This window comes from Stenella coeruleoalba, assembly GCF_951394435.1.
Source record: "Stenella coeruleoalba genome assembly, chromosome: 12".
In the NCBI taxonomy this organism is placed as follows: domain Eukaryota; kingdom Metazoa; phylum Chordata; class Mammalia; order Artiodactyla; family Delphinidae; genus Stenella; species Stenella coeruleoalba.
The window spans coordinates 55117081-55132947 of NC_137158.1; the positions used below are offsets into that span (position 1 = coordinate 55117081).

The 15867-nt window shown below is 37.1% G+C and overlaps 1 protein-coding gene across 2 annotated transcripts; it reads left to right on the plus strand.

Moving 5' to 3' along the window:
* Window positions 1-1836: 1836 nt before the first annotated feature.
* Window positions 1837-15035, plus strand: CENPW (centromere protein W; the record flags this gene model as incomplete). 2 transcript variants are annotated; one of them, XM_079939369.1, is made up of 3 exons in its annotated part: window positions 1837-1967; window positions 12919-13032; window positions 14925-15035. In XM_079939369.1, the coding sequence occupies 3 exons, from the start codon at window positions 1842-1844 to the stop codon at window positions 14949-14951; spliced, it is 267 nt and encodes an 88-aa protein (XP_079795495.1). The 2 variants fall into 2 exon arrangements, with proteins under 2 accessions (XP_079795495.1, XP_079795496.1); XM_079939370.1 differs by lacking the exon at window positions 14925-15035 and having other exon boundaries at window positions 1842-1967; window positions 12959-13036.
* Between the last annotated feature and the right edge of the window lie 832 nt (window positions 15036-15867).

The following is a 15867-nucleotide window of genomic DNA, read 5'->3' on the forward strand; positions in this document are numbered from 1 at the left end:
AAGGAAGTTGCTAAATATAAGATCCAGAAAGAGTTTTCAAAAGGTTGGAGATATTATAGCATGTGTTTGTGTAGATGAAAAGAAAATTCAGCAAAGAAGGAAAATTCATGAAGCAAAATAGGGGAGAATTGCCAGAGGATGTCCTTAAGAAAGGGAGTGAACTGGGATCTAGGGCACAAGTGGATTAGTTGGCCTTAGATAGATGGTTCATCCATGGGAGCAGATGGAGAGTGATGTGGTGTTGGGAGCATGTGGAAAGTCTCTATGGGGTGCTTCTATTTTGTTATTAAAAAAATGTCACCAACTGAGGGTTAGGATGGGGTAGGGAGTGTAGAGAGACTTGAAGAAGAGAATGGGTGAATGAATGGACTTTAGAAATAGCAAAAGACTGCAGGCTGTACTCGGAGGCTCAATAAAATGGTCATGTATTTACCTTAAGACCAGACACAAACTTGCAAGTTTTTCTTAAGACAACATCAATGTACAGATGCAAATACAGAATGGATTGAGATTTTAACATAAGCAGGGTTGGGTTTTTGTCAAGAGTATGAGGGAAAAAAAGAGCCTGGCTAGAGAGTTAAGGATAAATGCAAGAGGATATTATGGTTATGTACAATAGACCACAGGAAGGAGAATAAAAAATAGATTAAGGTTAGGGACATGGTAGAGACAGAGAGGACAGTGATCCAGTAACATGTAAGAATTGTTGAAGTGGGGATACTGGAGGAAGTGAGTTCCAGAGATAAGGTTGAAGAGTAAGACAACTGAATTGAGAATAGTAATGACAAGGCCTAGTGTATGACCACAGATGTAAATGGCTCATAGGATGAAAGATAAGATTATTGGCAGAGAGGAGATCTTGAAAGTGGGAGGCCAGATAGAAGCATCTATGTGGATATTGAAAGCACAACACAACAACTTCTACAGCATTAGTATTAGAGGTAATTACAAATAACATCACAGTGATATCAGAGTGGTCAGACTAACAGTGTTCCAACATGTCTTGAGTACTTGTTAGAAATGCAAATTCTCAAGTCCCATTGAGACCTACTGAACCAAGAAACCAAGGGGTGGTGCTTCAGGTGATGCACGATGACGTCTGAGAACCACTTACAGGGACAGCACAGAAGATGGAAGAGTTAATTGCTTGGAAAGAAGGATTCAATGAGGTAGCATTTAAACTACAACAGAAGTTACTGCAAGGTTAAATGTAGGGGCCTTAAAATTAAAGGGAGCAGCATTTGTAAAGAAAAGCTTGAATCATGAAAAGACCTCAGATAAGATAACATAAAATTACGTAAAAGTGAAAAACGTTAGCTATTAATATCAGAAAATCATGCCTTGCTAGGAAGCCATTGTTTCTTCAAGAATCCTGATGAAACATCATAGAGTTCTTTCTATTCATCTACTTTTTCTTTCATTGGTATTAGGCTCAGTAGAGAATGAAAGCTGGGACAGTAAGTGTGGCTGCTTTGGCATACCAACATTTTCCACAATTTCCCAACGTCTCTATCGAACACTGGAGAAATTGTTCCAAAGAGCTGGTGCTAAAGGCTAAAGCCGCAATGTTCGCCCGTCTATGACGTCACGGTGCGCCCACCGAGGGTGTGTTCCATCAACAGCCAGGCGCCGCGGGAGGGGCGGGGCTTGAGCGTGCTGACGTCACTACCGGGCGCCAGGCGCGCTCAATTGGCGGCGGATTCAAACGTTCTGGCCTGGTCTCAGGGCCTGTAGAAGCGTCGGAGTCGGGGTTCTCGGTGTCCCCGCGGGCGTGAGCTGCAGTGCGGCGCAGGGAGGACCTAGGAAGCTTAGGCGGCTGGTGCCCGAGCCGGAGGGAGAGGATGGCGCTCTCGACCACAGTCTCGCAGAAGAAGCTGATAAAGCGGAAGGCTCCCCGCGGTTTTCTAAAGCGCGTCTTCAAGCAACGGAAGCCTCACCTCCGTCTGGAGACAAATAGCGACCTACTGGTGAGATTTTGTCCCTTCTAGGACTGGAAGTGGGGCGGAGACAGGGGAAATAACCCCCAGCCTTTATTTTGCCGCCCCCAGCCAATCTAGCTTTCAGGCCTACGTTTGAGGTGTTCGCAGCAACACCTGGGCGGGTTTGCCCCGGCCTGGCATATCAGTTAGTATTCCTGATGCTGAGTTGTTTTGGGGCCCTCTGAAATGTAGATATCCTGACCTTTTTTTACAGGAGGCTATTAGCCACATCAATTTAAGGAGAAAACTAACGTTAAGTTCCTGTTTATAGTTTTTCAATATCGCTATTAAGGAGCACAGTCTGGTACTGTGCTTAGTGTAACTTGCAAAGGTTCGAAAGATACATTTTAAAAAAATAGGTTTTGGAATTCAGGCTGGGTTATTTTTATTTAAATATTGTAAAAGGCATTACTGACATGCCTTTCAAAAGTGCCTTTCTCCTTGCCTTCCTTTCTTCCCCTTCTTTTTACGTTGTTAAACAAATATATTGCCCTATTTCCTCTACTTTAGCTTATTTACTAAAGAACCCTGATCCAAAAGTTTATTTGTAAGTAGTATGCTCCCAAATGTGAATTCGTTTTCCTAGACAAATAGAACACCTGTTAGTTTAGTTTTCAAGCCCAACCATTAAAAGTTTATCTGACTCAGTAACTGCAGCATAATGCTCACATGATAAATAACCACAACCAAACCACGGTGTAATATTTCTGTTTTGAAATAAATTAAGAGTTTTTATGTTGAATGCCTGGAATATATATCCCTCTAGCAGAATGAACACTGTTTCCCTAGGTTTAAACCATAGGAGGCACCTCCTGTGGTTTGTTACAAGAGCTCTTTGAGTAAAGGAGACACTACAGGTGGGCACCTAATTTCCCTGAGATCAAGGATAAAGAATTGTGGATAATAGGGATATATGGCATGGAGAGTGGCTTCACAATACATCATTCCATCTCTTCTTAAGCTACATTGTCCCCCTCCCCCCTGCCCCACCTCTTTTCTCTACAGCCTCTGCCAGCTCTCTATTGCCTCCCCTAATTTTAGGGTTTCTATTTTAATAAATTACTATAGAATTGTCTTCACCTTTCCTTTCTCTGAGCCAAAACAACTTTTTTTTTTCTTGGAAAAGTAGCCCTTCTAATATCTCCTGTCCTTTCTTGTTCCTTTTTTAGACCCTATAAGAAAAGACAATATATACTGTTTTATTACCCTCCTTCCCCCAAGGTGGTGATTAAGGTGGCACAAGTGAACTGTATTAAAGTGAAATTGATTTTCAAAAGAATTTTAGGTAATTTATTCTGAAGTTTTCACTGGTGCTGGGGTTCTCTCAATAAATGGAGGGGGGAGGAAATGTACCTGCTCTAGAATCTAGGAGACTACCAGCTCGTGTAGATTGTTGGACAGAAATTTCTCAAGTAGTCAGATTCCTCCCACATCCACACTTGCCTGCCCCAAGTGATGCCTGGACAGGAGGACTCTATTGTGGAGTGGGATCCAGGTGGTACAGGAAAGAAGGGGAGGTGAGATTCTAAGCATTTGCAGTGGTAGGGGAATGGAAGTTCTTTATGCTACCGTCTATTACTAGATTGTATGCTTGTCTTTGGCTTTCATTATTTCTCCTTCACCATCTTGTATATGCCATGCATCACTCTGGTTTCTTTACTTATGGTTTTCTGCTTGCCATTGGTACTTAATTATCTTACTCAGCAGGTGCCCCACATCATCCATAAACTTCTCTACAATTAAGGTAGTCTGTTTTTTTTCCTGAACTTTGATAGCCGTAAGAGTGCACATCATACAGTTTAGCTACTAGGACCCTGACACTATTCTCTAAGTTTTATATGTCAGTGTTGTCTCCCAGTGCGGTATGCAGCTTCTTGAGGCGAAGGGACCACACATATCTCCTTTTGTGTCTTCCATTATCTTTAACACAGAACTAATATACTTTTATGATGTCTTTGCATAAGATATTTCTTCTGTTTGAAGATGTCCTCACTCCACTCCGCTTCTCATACTTCAGTTATTTCAAAATTCAGTTCAAATGCCTATTATTCGGTGAAGCCTTCTTTCATGGTCTTAGAAAGCATCAACCTTACCTTCCAGTATCATCTACTGTCACACATTTGTCTTTAATTAGGTTTCATTCTCCCATGGGACTGGGAACTTCGAATTGGGAACTTACTGTATTCCTGGTGTTTAGCATAATACCTTGAACATTCTGAGTGTACAATTAAAGTTGGGAGTGATGATGACTATATGTGGATTGATATTTCTAACATTTTACTTATAACCTCCTTGTGTTACTTCATATTCTTCTGCACTGGCTTTTTATTGTTGTTTTATTTTATGACTTATTTGATTGTATATCACCAGGGCCAATACTGATGAGTGTACGTTAATCTCACATTGTTCGGCTTTCTTGTGACTCAGTTTTTAGATTTATCACTAAGGAATATTGTGCAAATATCTGGGTACTTACAGTTTATGTAAAACTCAGAAGTGCTGTGAGGAAGTGGGGAGGAAGTCAGGCTGGCCCAGTCTTTTGGTCACCTGAGACTGTCAAATGGATACCTCTTTGTAAATTATCTTTTGGTTTACCTTTCAAGCAAGCTGATTTTTTATTTTTCCAAAGTGTAAGTTCTTGATGGAATGGCTTTCAGGATTGAATGTCTAGCTTAAACCATAAAATTTGCTTTTGTTCTGACCCTTTTAATTTAAACCTTAGTGCCCTTGAGTGACACCACTCAATTAACTGTTTTATTACAGATAAATAGGTTGTTTAAAAAAAAATTCTGACATTAAAAAAAGTAATATTAATTCAGTATCTATGGTTCATGCCCATGAAGAGTAAAGGACTCAAGCCTCAAAACAGAGTGTGGTTTATTTGGGATTGGCTAAAAAATTTTTTTGCCTAATTTGGGGAGGTATGGATGGATCTTCTGTTCATGCAGTAATAATTGACTACCTACTTCATATTGGGCCATGGGCTAAAGGTCACTGGGGATATAATGTCTGGGAAGATAGACATGGTTTAGCCCTTATAGTACATTGAAGAAGACAGGTGAGAAATTGCTGCCTAGTGTATGTAGTATGTGTAGTGATAAGAAGTTCAGGGTGCCGTGGATCTATATAACCTTACATATTGGGAGGAATTGGGCTTTTTAGAGAAGTCTGTAAACCAGTAGCATGGCCGTAGGCAAACTTGTATTTGAATACTGAAAGAAGTTCGAAAGACCTAGTATAGAACTGAAAGTTGGGAAAGGTGAGAGATGAAATTAGAAAAGCCTAGTCAAGTGGGGTTTAGTATTAAGGAATTTGGAATTTTTCATGAGGCATCTGGAAGATATTTAGCTTTAGAAGTAGAAAATACAGATTAACGGAGGAAATTGAGCCATGTTATGGAGTACTTTTGTTGCAGAAGGAAATGGTATATCATTGGAAGTTTAAAGAAATTTTGAATGACATGGTATAATGTAAAGAATCAGGATTGGGTGATTTAGCTCAGAGTTCTTGTGAGAATTAAAGAAGACAGTGCATCAAAAAAGTACCAAAAGAATATCTTCTTCCATAGGTTCTTTGTCATGTTAAATTTAAATCCCCAAATTCCTCTGCTTGCCCCAAATATCACTAAAATATTCTTAAACATCTATAACAATCCACTAAAGATTTCTGCATAATAATTTAAAGCACCAAATTTATTAGTTATTAAACATTTGGTGAACTGTTGGGGAGAGTTAAGTATTGTGTGTTTTTCTTTAATTTTATTTTTTTATACAGCAAGTTCTTACTAGCTATCAGTTTTATACATATTAGTGTATATATATCAATCCCAATCTCCCAATTCATCCCCGCCCCTGCTTTCCCCCCTTGGTGTCCATACATTTGTTCTCTACATCTGTCTCTATTTCTGCCTTGGAAACTGGTTCATCTGTACTATTTTTCTAGGTTCCAAATATATGCGTTAATATACAGTATTTGTTCTTCTCTTTCTGACTTACCTCATTCTGTATGACAGTCTCTAGTTCCATCCACGTCTCCACAGATGACCCAGTTTCGTTCCCTTTGATGGCTGGGTAGTATTCCATTGTATATATGTACCACATCTTCTTTATCCATTCGTCTGTTGGTGGCATTTAGGTTGCTTCCATGACCTGTCTGTTTTAAACAGTGCTGCAATGAACATTGGGGTGCATGTGTCTTTTTGAATTATGATTTTCTCTGGGTATATGCCCAGTAGTGAGATTGCTCGGTCATATCGTAATTCTATTTTTAGTTTTTACTAAACCTCCATACTGTTCTCCATAGTGGCTGTATCAATTTGCATTCCCACCAACAATGCAAGAGGGTTCCCTTTTCTTTACACCCTCTCCAACATTTGTTGTTTGTAGATTTTCTGATGATGCCCATTCTAACTGGTGTGAGGTGATACCTCATTGTGGTTTTGATTTGCATTTCTCTAATAATTAGTGATGTTGAGCATCTTTTCATGTGCCTCTTGGCCATCTGTTTCTCTTCTTTGGAGAGATGTCTATTTAGGTCTACTGCCCATTTTAAAACTTTTTTTAATTTTTTTGCGGTACGCGGGCCTCTCACTGTTGTGGCCTCTCCCGTTGTGGAGCACAGGTTCCGGACCTGCAGGCTCAGTGGCCATGGCTCGCGGGCCCAGCTGCTCCGTGGCATGTGGGATCTTCCCAGACCGGGGCACGAACCCGTGTCCCCTGCATCGGCAGGCGGACTCTCAACCACTGTGCCACCAGGGAAGCCCTACTGCCCATTTTTTGATTGGGTTGCTGGTTTTTTTAATATTGAGCTGCATGAGCTGTTTATATATTTTGGAGATTAATCCTTTGGCCGTTGATTGGTTTGCAAGTATTTTCTCCCATTCTGAGGGTTGTCTTTTCATCTTGTTTATAGTTTCCTTTGCTGTGCAAAAGCTTTTAAGTTTCATTAGGTCCCATTTGTTTGTTATTGTTTTGATTTCCATTACTCTAGGAGGTGGGTCAGAAAAGATCTTGCTTTGATTTATGTCAAAGGGTGTTCTTCGTATGGTTTCCTCTAAGAGTTTTTTTCTTTTTTCTTTCCGGTTTGCGGGCCTCTCACTTCTGTGGCCTCTCCCGTTGTGGAGTACAGGCTCCGGACGCGCAGGCTTAGCGGCCATGGCACACGGGCCCATCTGCTCCGCGGCACGTGGGATCTTCCCAGACTGGGGCACAAACCCGTGTCCCCTGCATCGGCAGGCGGACTCTCAACCACTGCGCCACCAGGGAAGCCCTCCTCTAAGAGTTTTATAGTGTCTGGTCTTACATTTAGGTCTTTAATCCATTTTGAGTTTACTTTTGTGTATAGTGTTAGGGAGTGTTCTAATTTCATTCTTTTACATGTAGCTGTCCAGTTTTCCCAGCACCACTTATTGAAGAGACTGTTTTTTCTCCATTGTATCTCCTTGCCTCCTTTGTCATAGATTAGTTGACCATAGGTGCGTGGGTTTATCTCTGGGCTTTGTATCCTGTTCCCTTGATCTGTATTTCTCTTTTTGTTTCAGTACCATATTGTCTTGATTACTGTAGCTTTGTAGTATAGTGTGAAGTCAGGGAGTCTAATTCCTCCACCTCCATTTTTTTCCCTCAAGATTGCTGTGGCTATTCGGGCTCTTTTGTGTCTCCATACACATTTTAAGATTCTTTGTTCTAGTTCTGTAAAAAAAAAAAAAAAAAAAAGCGATTGGTAATTTGATAAGGATTGCATCGAATCTGTAGATTGCTTTGGGTAGTATAGTCATTTTCACAATATTGATTCTTCCAATCTAAGAACATGGTATATCTCCCCATCTGTTTGTGTCATCTTTGATTTCTTTCATTTGTGTCTTACAGTTTTCTGAGGACAGATTTTTTACCTCCTTAGGTAGCTTTATTCCTAGGTATTTTATTCTTTTTGTTGCAATGGTGAAGGGGATTGTTTCCTTAATTTCTCTTTCTGATCTTTCGTTGTTAGTGTATAGGAATGCAAGAGATTTCTGTGCATTAATTTTGTATCCTGCAACTTTACCAAATGCATTGATTAGCTCTAGTAGTTTTCTGGTAGCATCTTTAGGATTCTCTATGTATAGTATCATGTCATCTGCAAACAGTGACAGCTTTACTTCTTCTTTTCCGATTTGGGTTCCTTTTATTTCTTTTTCTTCTCTGATTGCTGTGGTTAAAAATTCCAAAACTATGTTGAATAATTGTGGTGAGAGTGGACAACCTTGTCTTGTTCCTGATCTTAGAGGAAATGGTTTCAGTTTTTCACTGTTGAGAATGATGTTTGCTGTGGGTTTGTCATATATGGCCTTTATGATGTTGAGGTAGGTTCCCTCTATGCCCACTTTCTGGAGAGTGTTTATTATAAATGGATGTTGAATTTCGTCAGAAGCTTTTTCTACATCTTTTGAGATGATCATATGGTTTTTATTCTTCAATTTGTTAATATGGTGTATCACATTGATTTTTTTATTGAAGAATTCTTGCATCTCTGGGATAAATCCCACCTGATCATGGTATATGATCCTTTTAATGTGTTGTTGGATTCTGTTTGCTAGGATTTTTGCATCTATATTCATCAGTGGTATTGGTCTGTAATTTTCCTTTTTTGTCATATCTTTGTCTGGTTTTGGTATCAGGGTGATGGTGGCCTCGTAGAATGAGTCTGGGAGTCTTCCTTCCTGTGCAGTTTTTTGGAAGAGTTTGAGAAGGATGGGTGTTAGCTCTTCTCTAAATGTTGGTTAGAATTCACCTATGAAGCCATCTGGTCCTGGACTTTTGTTTGTTGGAAGATATTTAATCACAGTTTCAATTTCATTACTTGTGGTGGGTCTGTTTATATTTTCTGTTTCTTCCTGGTTCAATCTTGGAAGGTTATACCTTTCTAAGAATTTGTCCATTTCTTCCATGTTGTCCATTTTATTGGCATAGATTTGCTTGCAGTAGTCTCTTAGGATGCTTTGTATTTCCATGGTGTCCGTTGTAACTTCTTCTTGTTCATTTCTAATTTTACTGATTTGAGTCCTCTCCCTCTTGATGAGTCTGGCTAAAGGTTTATCAATTTTGTTTATCTTCTCAAAGAACCAGCTTTTAGTTTTATTGATCTTTGTTATTGTTTTCTTTGTTTCTATTTCATTTATTTCTGCTCTGATCTTTATAATTTCTTTCCTCCTACTAACTTTGGGTTTTGTTTGTTCTTCTTTCTCTAGTTCCTTTAGGTATAAGGTTAGATTGTTTATTTGAGAATTTTCGTGTTTCCTGAGGTAGGCTTCTATAGCTATAAACTTCCCTCTTAGAACTGCTTTTGCTGCATCCCATAGGTTTTAGATCGTCATCTTTTTGTTGTCATTTGTCTCTAGGTATTTTTTGATTTCCTCTTTGATTTATTTAGTGACCTGTTGGTTATTTAGTAACATATTGTTTAGTCTCCATGTGTTTGTGTTTTTTATGTTTTTTCCCCTGTAATTGATTTCTAATCTCATAGTGTGGTGGTCGTAAAGGATGCTTGATATGATTTCAATTTTCTTAAATTTGCTGAGGCTTGATTTGTGACCCAAGATGTGATGTATCCTGGAGAATGTTCCATGTGCACTTGAGAAGAAAGTGTAATGTGCTGTTTTTGGATGGAATAAATATCAGTTTATTTATTATAAATATGATAAATATTCTTATAAATATCAATTTAATCTGGTTGGTCTGTTGTGTCATTTAAAGCTTGTGTTTCCTTATTAATTTTCTGTCTGGATGATCTGTCCATTGGTGTAGGTGAGGTGTTAAAGTCCCCCACTATTATTGTGTTACTGTCGATTTCCTCTTTTATAGCTGTTAGCAGTTGCCTTATGTATTGAGGTGCTCCTGTGTTGGGTGCATATATATTTATAATTGTTATATCTTCTTGGATTGATCTCTTGATCATTATGTAGTGTCCTTCCTTGTCTCTTGCAACATTCTTTATTTTAAAGTCTGTTTTATCTGAGAATTGCTACTCCAGCTTTCTTTTGATTTCCATTTGCATGTAATACCTTTTTCTGTCACCTCACTTTCAGTCTGTTTGTGTCTCTAGGTCTGAAGTGGGTCTCTTGTAGACAGTATATATATGGGTCTTGTTTTTGTATCTATTCAGCGAGCCTGTGTCTTTTGGTTGGAGCATTTAATCCATTTATAGTTAAGGTAATTATTGATATGTATGTTCCTATTACCATTTTCTTAATTGTTTTGAGGTTTTTTTTTTTGGTCCTTTTCTTCTCTTGTGTTTCCACTTAGAGAAGCTCCTTTAGCATTTGTTATAGAGCTGGTTTGGTGGTGCTGAATTCTCTTAGCTTTTGCTTTTCTGTAAAGCTTTTAACTTCTCCATCGAATCTGAATGAGATCCTTGCTGGGTAGAGTAATCTTGGTTGTAGCTTTTTCTTTTTCCCTTTCATCACTTTAAATATATTGTGCCACTCTCTTCTGGCTTGTTGAGTTTCTGCTGAGAAATCAGCTGTTAACCTTATGGGAGTTCCCTTGCATATTATTTGTTGTTTTTCCCTTGTTGCCTTTAATAATTTTTCGTTGTCTTTAATTTGTGTCAGTTTGATTACTGTGTGTCTCAGCATGTTTCTTCTTGGGTTTATCCTGCCTGGGAGTCTCTGTGCTTCCTGGATTTGGGTGACTATTTCCTTTTCCATGTTAGGGAAGTTTTCCAGTATAATCTCTTCAAATATTTTCTTGGGTCCTTCCTCTCTCTCTTCTCCTTCTTGAACCCCTATAGTGTGAATGTTGGTGTGTTTAATGTTGTCCCAGAGGTCTCTTAGGCTGTCTTCATTTTTTTTTCTTTATTCTGTTCCATGACATTGAATTCCACCATTCTTTTTCCAGGTCACTTATCTGTTCTTCTGCCTCAATTATTCTGGTATTTATTCCTTCTAGTGTATTTTTCATTTCAGTTATGGTGTTCATCTCTGTTTGTTTGTTCTTTAATTCTTCTAGGTGTTTGTTCTTTAATTCTTCTAAACCTTTGTTAAACATTTCTTGCATCTTCTCAGTCTTTTCCTTCATTCTTTTTCCGAGGTCCTGGCTCATCTTCACTATCATTATTCTGAATTCTTTTTTGGAAGGTTGCCTATCTCCACTTCATTTAATTGTTTTTCTGGGGTTTTATCTTGTTCCTTCATGTGGTACATAGCCCTCTCCCTTTTCATTTTGTCTCTCTTTCTGTGAATGTGGTTTTCATTCCATAGTCTGCAGGATTTTAGTTTCTTGCTTCTGCCAAGTGTTATGTATTAATTAATTCTCACTGCAAAGAGTGTGTACTATTATATAAATTATCAAATAAATTATATGTTAAAGAGACTATCTAATTGGACCTAGATTGGTAGTGAATTCAGGCACATGGCAGAAGCAATGGATAGAGATGTTACCAGTAATTTAAATAAAAGAGCAGTAGATGTGATGCTAGAGGGAGAAATGAGATAGGACTGCAACTCACTTTACATTCTCTGTTGCTTGGGTTCGAGCTCTACTTTGACTGTTTTCAAGCTATATATATATGCATATAGAATGAGTAGCCCTTTTGTGTTAGGGTAGTGAATTTTGAGTAAAATATTTAGCAAAATGTACATATTGAAATAGTGAGGTTAAATAATGATATATGTACATATATATTATGGTATATGTATATGTTTTGCTAATATGTAGAAGTTGTTTCTATAAGAATATGCAAGAAGCTGGCAACCATAGTTTACTGGGGGATGATGTGGAAGAGCGACTTACTTTTGTCAGTCTATCCTTTTGCAGACTTTTTGCTTTGTATTTTGAAATACCTATTTGTTCACAAGAAGTGGCAAAAATAGTAGAGAATTCCCCTTACCTTTTTTGCAGCTTCCCACAATGCTAATATCTTATATAACTACAGTTCTTTGTGGACTTTGGACTTTTGTATTGTCTGCTTATTTTATGTAGTTTAAGGCTACTTTTTAAGAAATTTTAAGATTATTAATAGTAGATACGATTATTTTGATGTTGGAAGCCAAGTAACTTGACCTTTGTATATAAATGCAATAAAGTTTTAAAATTTCAATTCTTAACATGTTTTTAATTAGATATTTCAAATTAAATATCTGGTTACAAAATCTTTATATCTTGGATTGTAGAATGAGAGATGACTAGCTTTAAATACAATATTTGATATGTTTTTTTAATTTGGGGGAAATTCTAAATTACATTAGAAACTTAAATTTAGTTGGAATGGGAAACAGGAATATTTTTTCTTAGTAGAGACCTACCTATGTTTTGATATAATGATCCTTTAGAGTAATGTTATTGTCTATGGCCTTTGGTCAGCTTTACATAGACTTGTTTCATGTATTGTAATAACTAAGTCTCTTTTTATGGAATCTTAAGATGGACATATATTAAAGTGAATTCTGTTACTTTAAATAAAGGTTAATTGATGTAATCGCAGTAGTAAATAGTACAGCATTAAAATTGGGGATATTCTTTTTATTATTCTTATAAATTTGTTTATTTTTACTTATTTATTATTTTTGGCTGTGTTGGGTCTTCATAGCTGCGCGCGGCTTTCTCTAGTTGCTGCGAGCGGGGGCTACTCTTTGTTGCGGTACGTGGGCTCCTCATTGCGGTGGCTTGTTGCGGAACACGGTCTCTAGAGCACGTGGGCTTCAGTAGATGCAGTGCGTGGGCTCAGTAGTTGTGGCTCGTGGGCTCTAGAGTGCAGGCTCAGTAGTCATGGCTCACAGGCTTTGTTGCTCTGCGGCATGTGGGATCTTCCCAGACCAGGGCTCGAACCCGTGTCCCCTACATTGGCAGGTGGATTCTTAACCACTGTGCCACCAGGGAAGCCTGGGGATATTCTTTTTAAAAGTCATTATTTCAAAACATCAGTGTTTGAGCTTAAAAATCCTTTTGCATTTTCTCTTTTAAAGGTGCATCTGAACTGTTTACTCTTTGTTCATCGATTAGCAGAAGAGGCTCGGACAAATGCTTGTGAGAATAAGTGTGGAGTCATTAAAAAGGAGCATGTACTGGCTGCAGCAAAGGTAAGATCTGAATTTCTTTTCTTGAGCACAGTTGCCTTAAAACACCACCTAGTTCGTCACCTCTGCCTGGTTTAGATTCCTTATTCAGTTTTGTTGACTGAGTTGATGCTTGGCTTTTCACGGGTTTTAATTACAGAGTTATGGGTTTTTTTATTATGTATATTATGGATTTCTGATGGAAAGATTCATGGCCATTGCCTTATTGCCATTTAGGGGAAAATAAGTGTTTGACTGCTAATCTGTAGGATATGTAGTAGCCTATATATAGCTGAGAAGGTTTATTACCTTGAAATTTATCAAAATTTTCTTCTTGATCATTTTAAGTTTACCTAATGATTTTTCTACATTTGTTTTGAGATTTGAGTGACTTCTGAATCATATTGCTTATATAAGCAGAGAAGATTGCTTCTTACTGATATTTCTGTATAATGTAATAGTATGACGTCTTTTCCATATATGTTCCCAAGATTTTTTCCATATGTTCCAGAGTTTTTTCCATATATGTTCCCAAGATTATTTTCACTTGATGTTAATAGATGCCCCAATATAAAAGGCTTCTGGGGTCAGATAAGTTTATATAACCTAACATACTATACCTCCTTGAATAGTCATAATGTTACGTATAGAGAGCTTGTTTCTGTAAGAATATGCAAGAAATTGGCACATGGTTGACTGGAGGGTGATGTGTGAGAGAGACTTATTTTTGACAGTTTACCTCTTTATAGGCTTATTTTGTTTAACATTTAATATTTTTGAAATAATTATAGACTCACAGAAGGTGCAAAAATAGTGTAGAGTTCCACTGTACCTTTTATCCAACTTCCCACAACGGTAACGTCTTTATATAACTATAGATATGTAAAGTTATGAAAGTTTATGAGAAATATACCAGTAATTTGTTGAACTCTGTTTAATTTAGTATTTTGTAAATTTGGGTGTATAATATACTTAGAATTTTGTAAATTCGTTTGAGTACATAGTATTCTTTTGCAGTCCCTATACTAACTTCTTGTAGAACAGAGAAGTACTGGCCTAGGGTATAAACCTATTTGGTGACTTCTGTGGAAGCCTAGAAATGGGCATGCCGTGGCATTTTTTAAGGGGCTTTAAATTCTCTTACAACTATAAACATTTCAACAAGTTTCTGTACTATTAAAGTTGATATAAGTGCTTTCTGCAGGTAAAGCAAGGCTTAAGAACTTGAAGAGTGTATGTGTGTGTCTTAAATTTAGGGTTGGTTTGTTTTTATTAATGAATTTATATGTGTACTTACCTAAAAGTAGGTAAGTTCTTTACAATATTTTTGGATATATTCTGGTCTCTAATGTTCCTTGTCTTTTACAACTTAAGATCTCATTTTGTTTAAAATGAGATTAAAAATTATCTTAAAAATTATCTACCTAACAAGCTTTTCAGCTTGAGATGACTAGTCTTGGTCTCTGATATAATTCCAGCCTAAATACAAGAAATTTGGTGTTGCAGTGGATTTGTATTGCTTTATAGTTGTTAAATGCCTGATTCATAATAGGATTTTCAAGTTTTGGAACATTCCTTAACTCCCCGAATTGCTAAATTGTCTGTAAACCTCAAGTTGGGAGCCATTAATCTGTACACTTTTGGCACAGTTGAAGAGATTAACATCTAGAAGTGACTATTATAAAACCAGATTTTGAGAATCTAGGCATGTTTCACATTCTTTGAGAGAATTACACTATTTTAGAGAAGTCTAAAACCGTTTATAAGGCAAAAGATTCCCTAATCACATTCCAAATTGGGTTTTATAAATTCAGAGACTTGCATACTATACACATAGGACTTTTCAACTTTTTTTGAGGAATTGTGTTTTATTTGGCATAGGTATAATATGAATCTTCATTTTCTCCCCCTCACAGGTAATTCTAAAGAAGAGCAGAGGTTAGAAGTCAAAGAACACATTTTTGAAACTTATAAGATGTATTATTTTAGGTGGTAACAGATCGTGAAAGCACTTTTTATATAGCAGTTAATATTGTGTATTAAAATATTGGCTTGCTGAAGGATGTGTGTGTTTGTATGTTTTTTACTGGTATTGAGATGTCTCAAGTATACACATAGAACTATATAAGCTTTGTATTTGAGGAATTGTTTCATTTTAAATGGCCTTTAGTTCATTCTACTTCCCTTTTTGTTGATATTGCAGATGTTTTACATATCAAAAAAAGGAATCTTAGTGTGTGAAGTAGCTTGAAGAGATGTATTTCTTAAAATTAAGTTTATAAGTATTTAGATTTAGCCACAGTTAACTATGGAATCAGTTTAATCTCTGAAGGAAGACAATGTGCAGTCAAATCTAGGTGTATTTTAAATATTTTAACTGTTTAATGCCTTTGCATAAGCAATGCAGTCTACTTTTATTTAGACCAATAGTGTAATAATATAATTTCTCAACTGTAAACACCAGCAGGGTGTTTTCAAAAACCTATTTCCCTCCAAAACCAAAAAAAAAATACAGAGCAAATTGACGTATTTTCTTCAAGTCACACAGATTTAGTAGATGGGTATTTGTTTCCCCCCAAGAAATTTTTTAGAAATTTATCGCATATCATTTAATAGTTGTGTTTTTAACTTTTTATTTCGAAATAATTATAGATTGCAACTTGAAGTTGCAAAAGTAGTACAGAGAGGTCCACATGTACTCTATATCCAGTTTTCTCCCAGTGCCTACATCTTAAATAATTACAGTACAATATCAAAACCAGGAATTTGACTTGGTACAGTGTGTGTATAATTCTGTACCATTTTAGTACATTTGGAGATCTGTGTAACCACCACTACAGTCAAGATACAGAATTATTT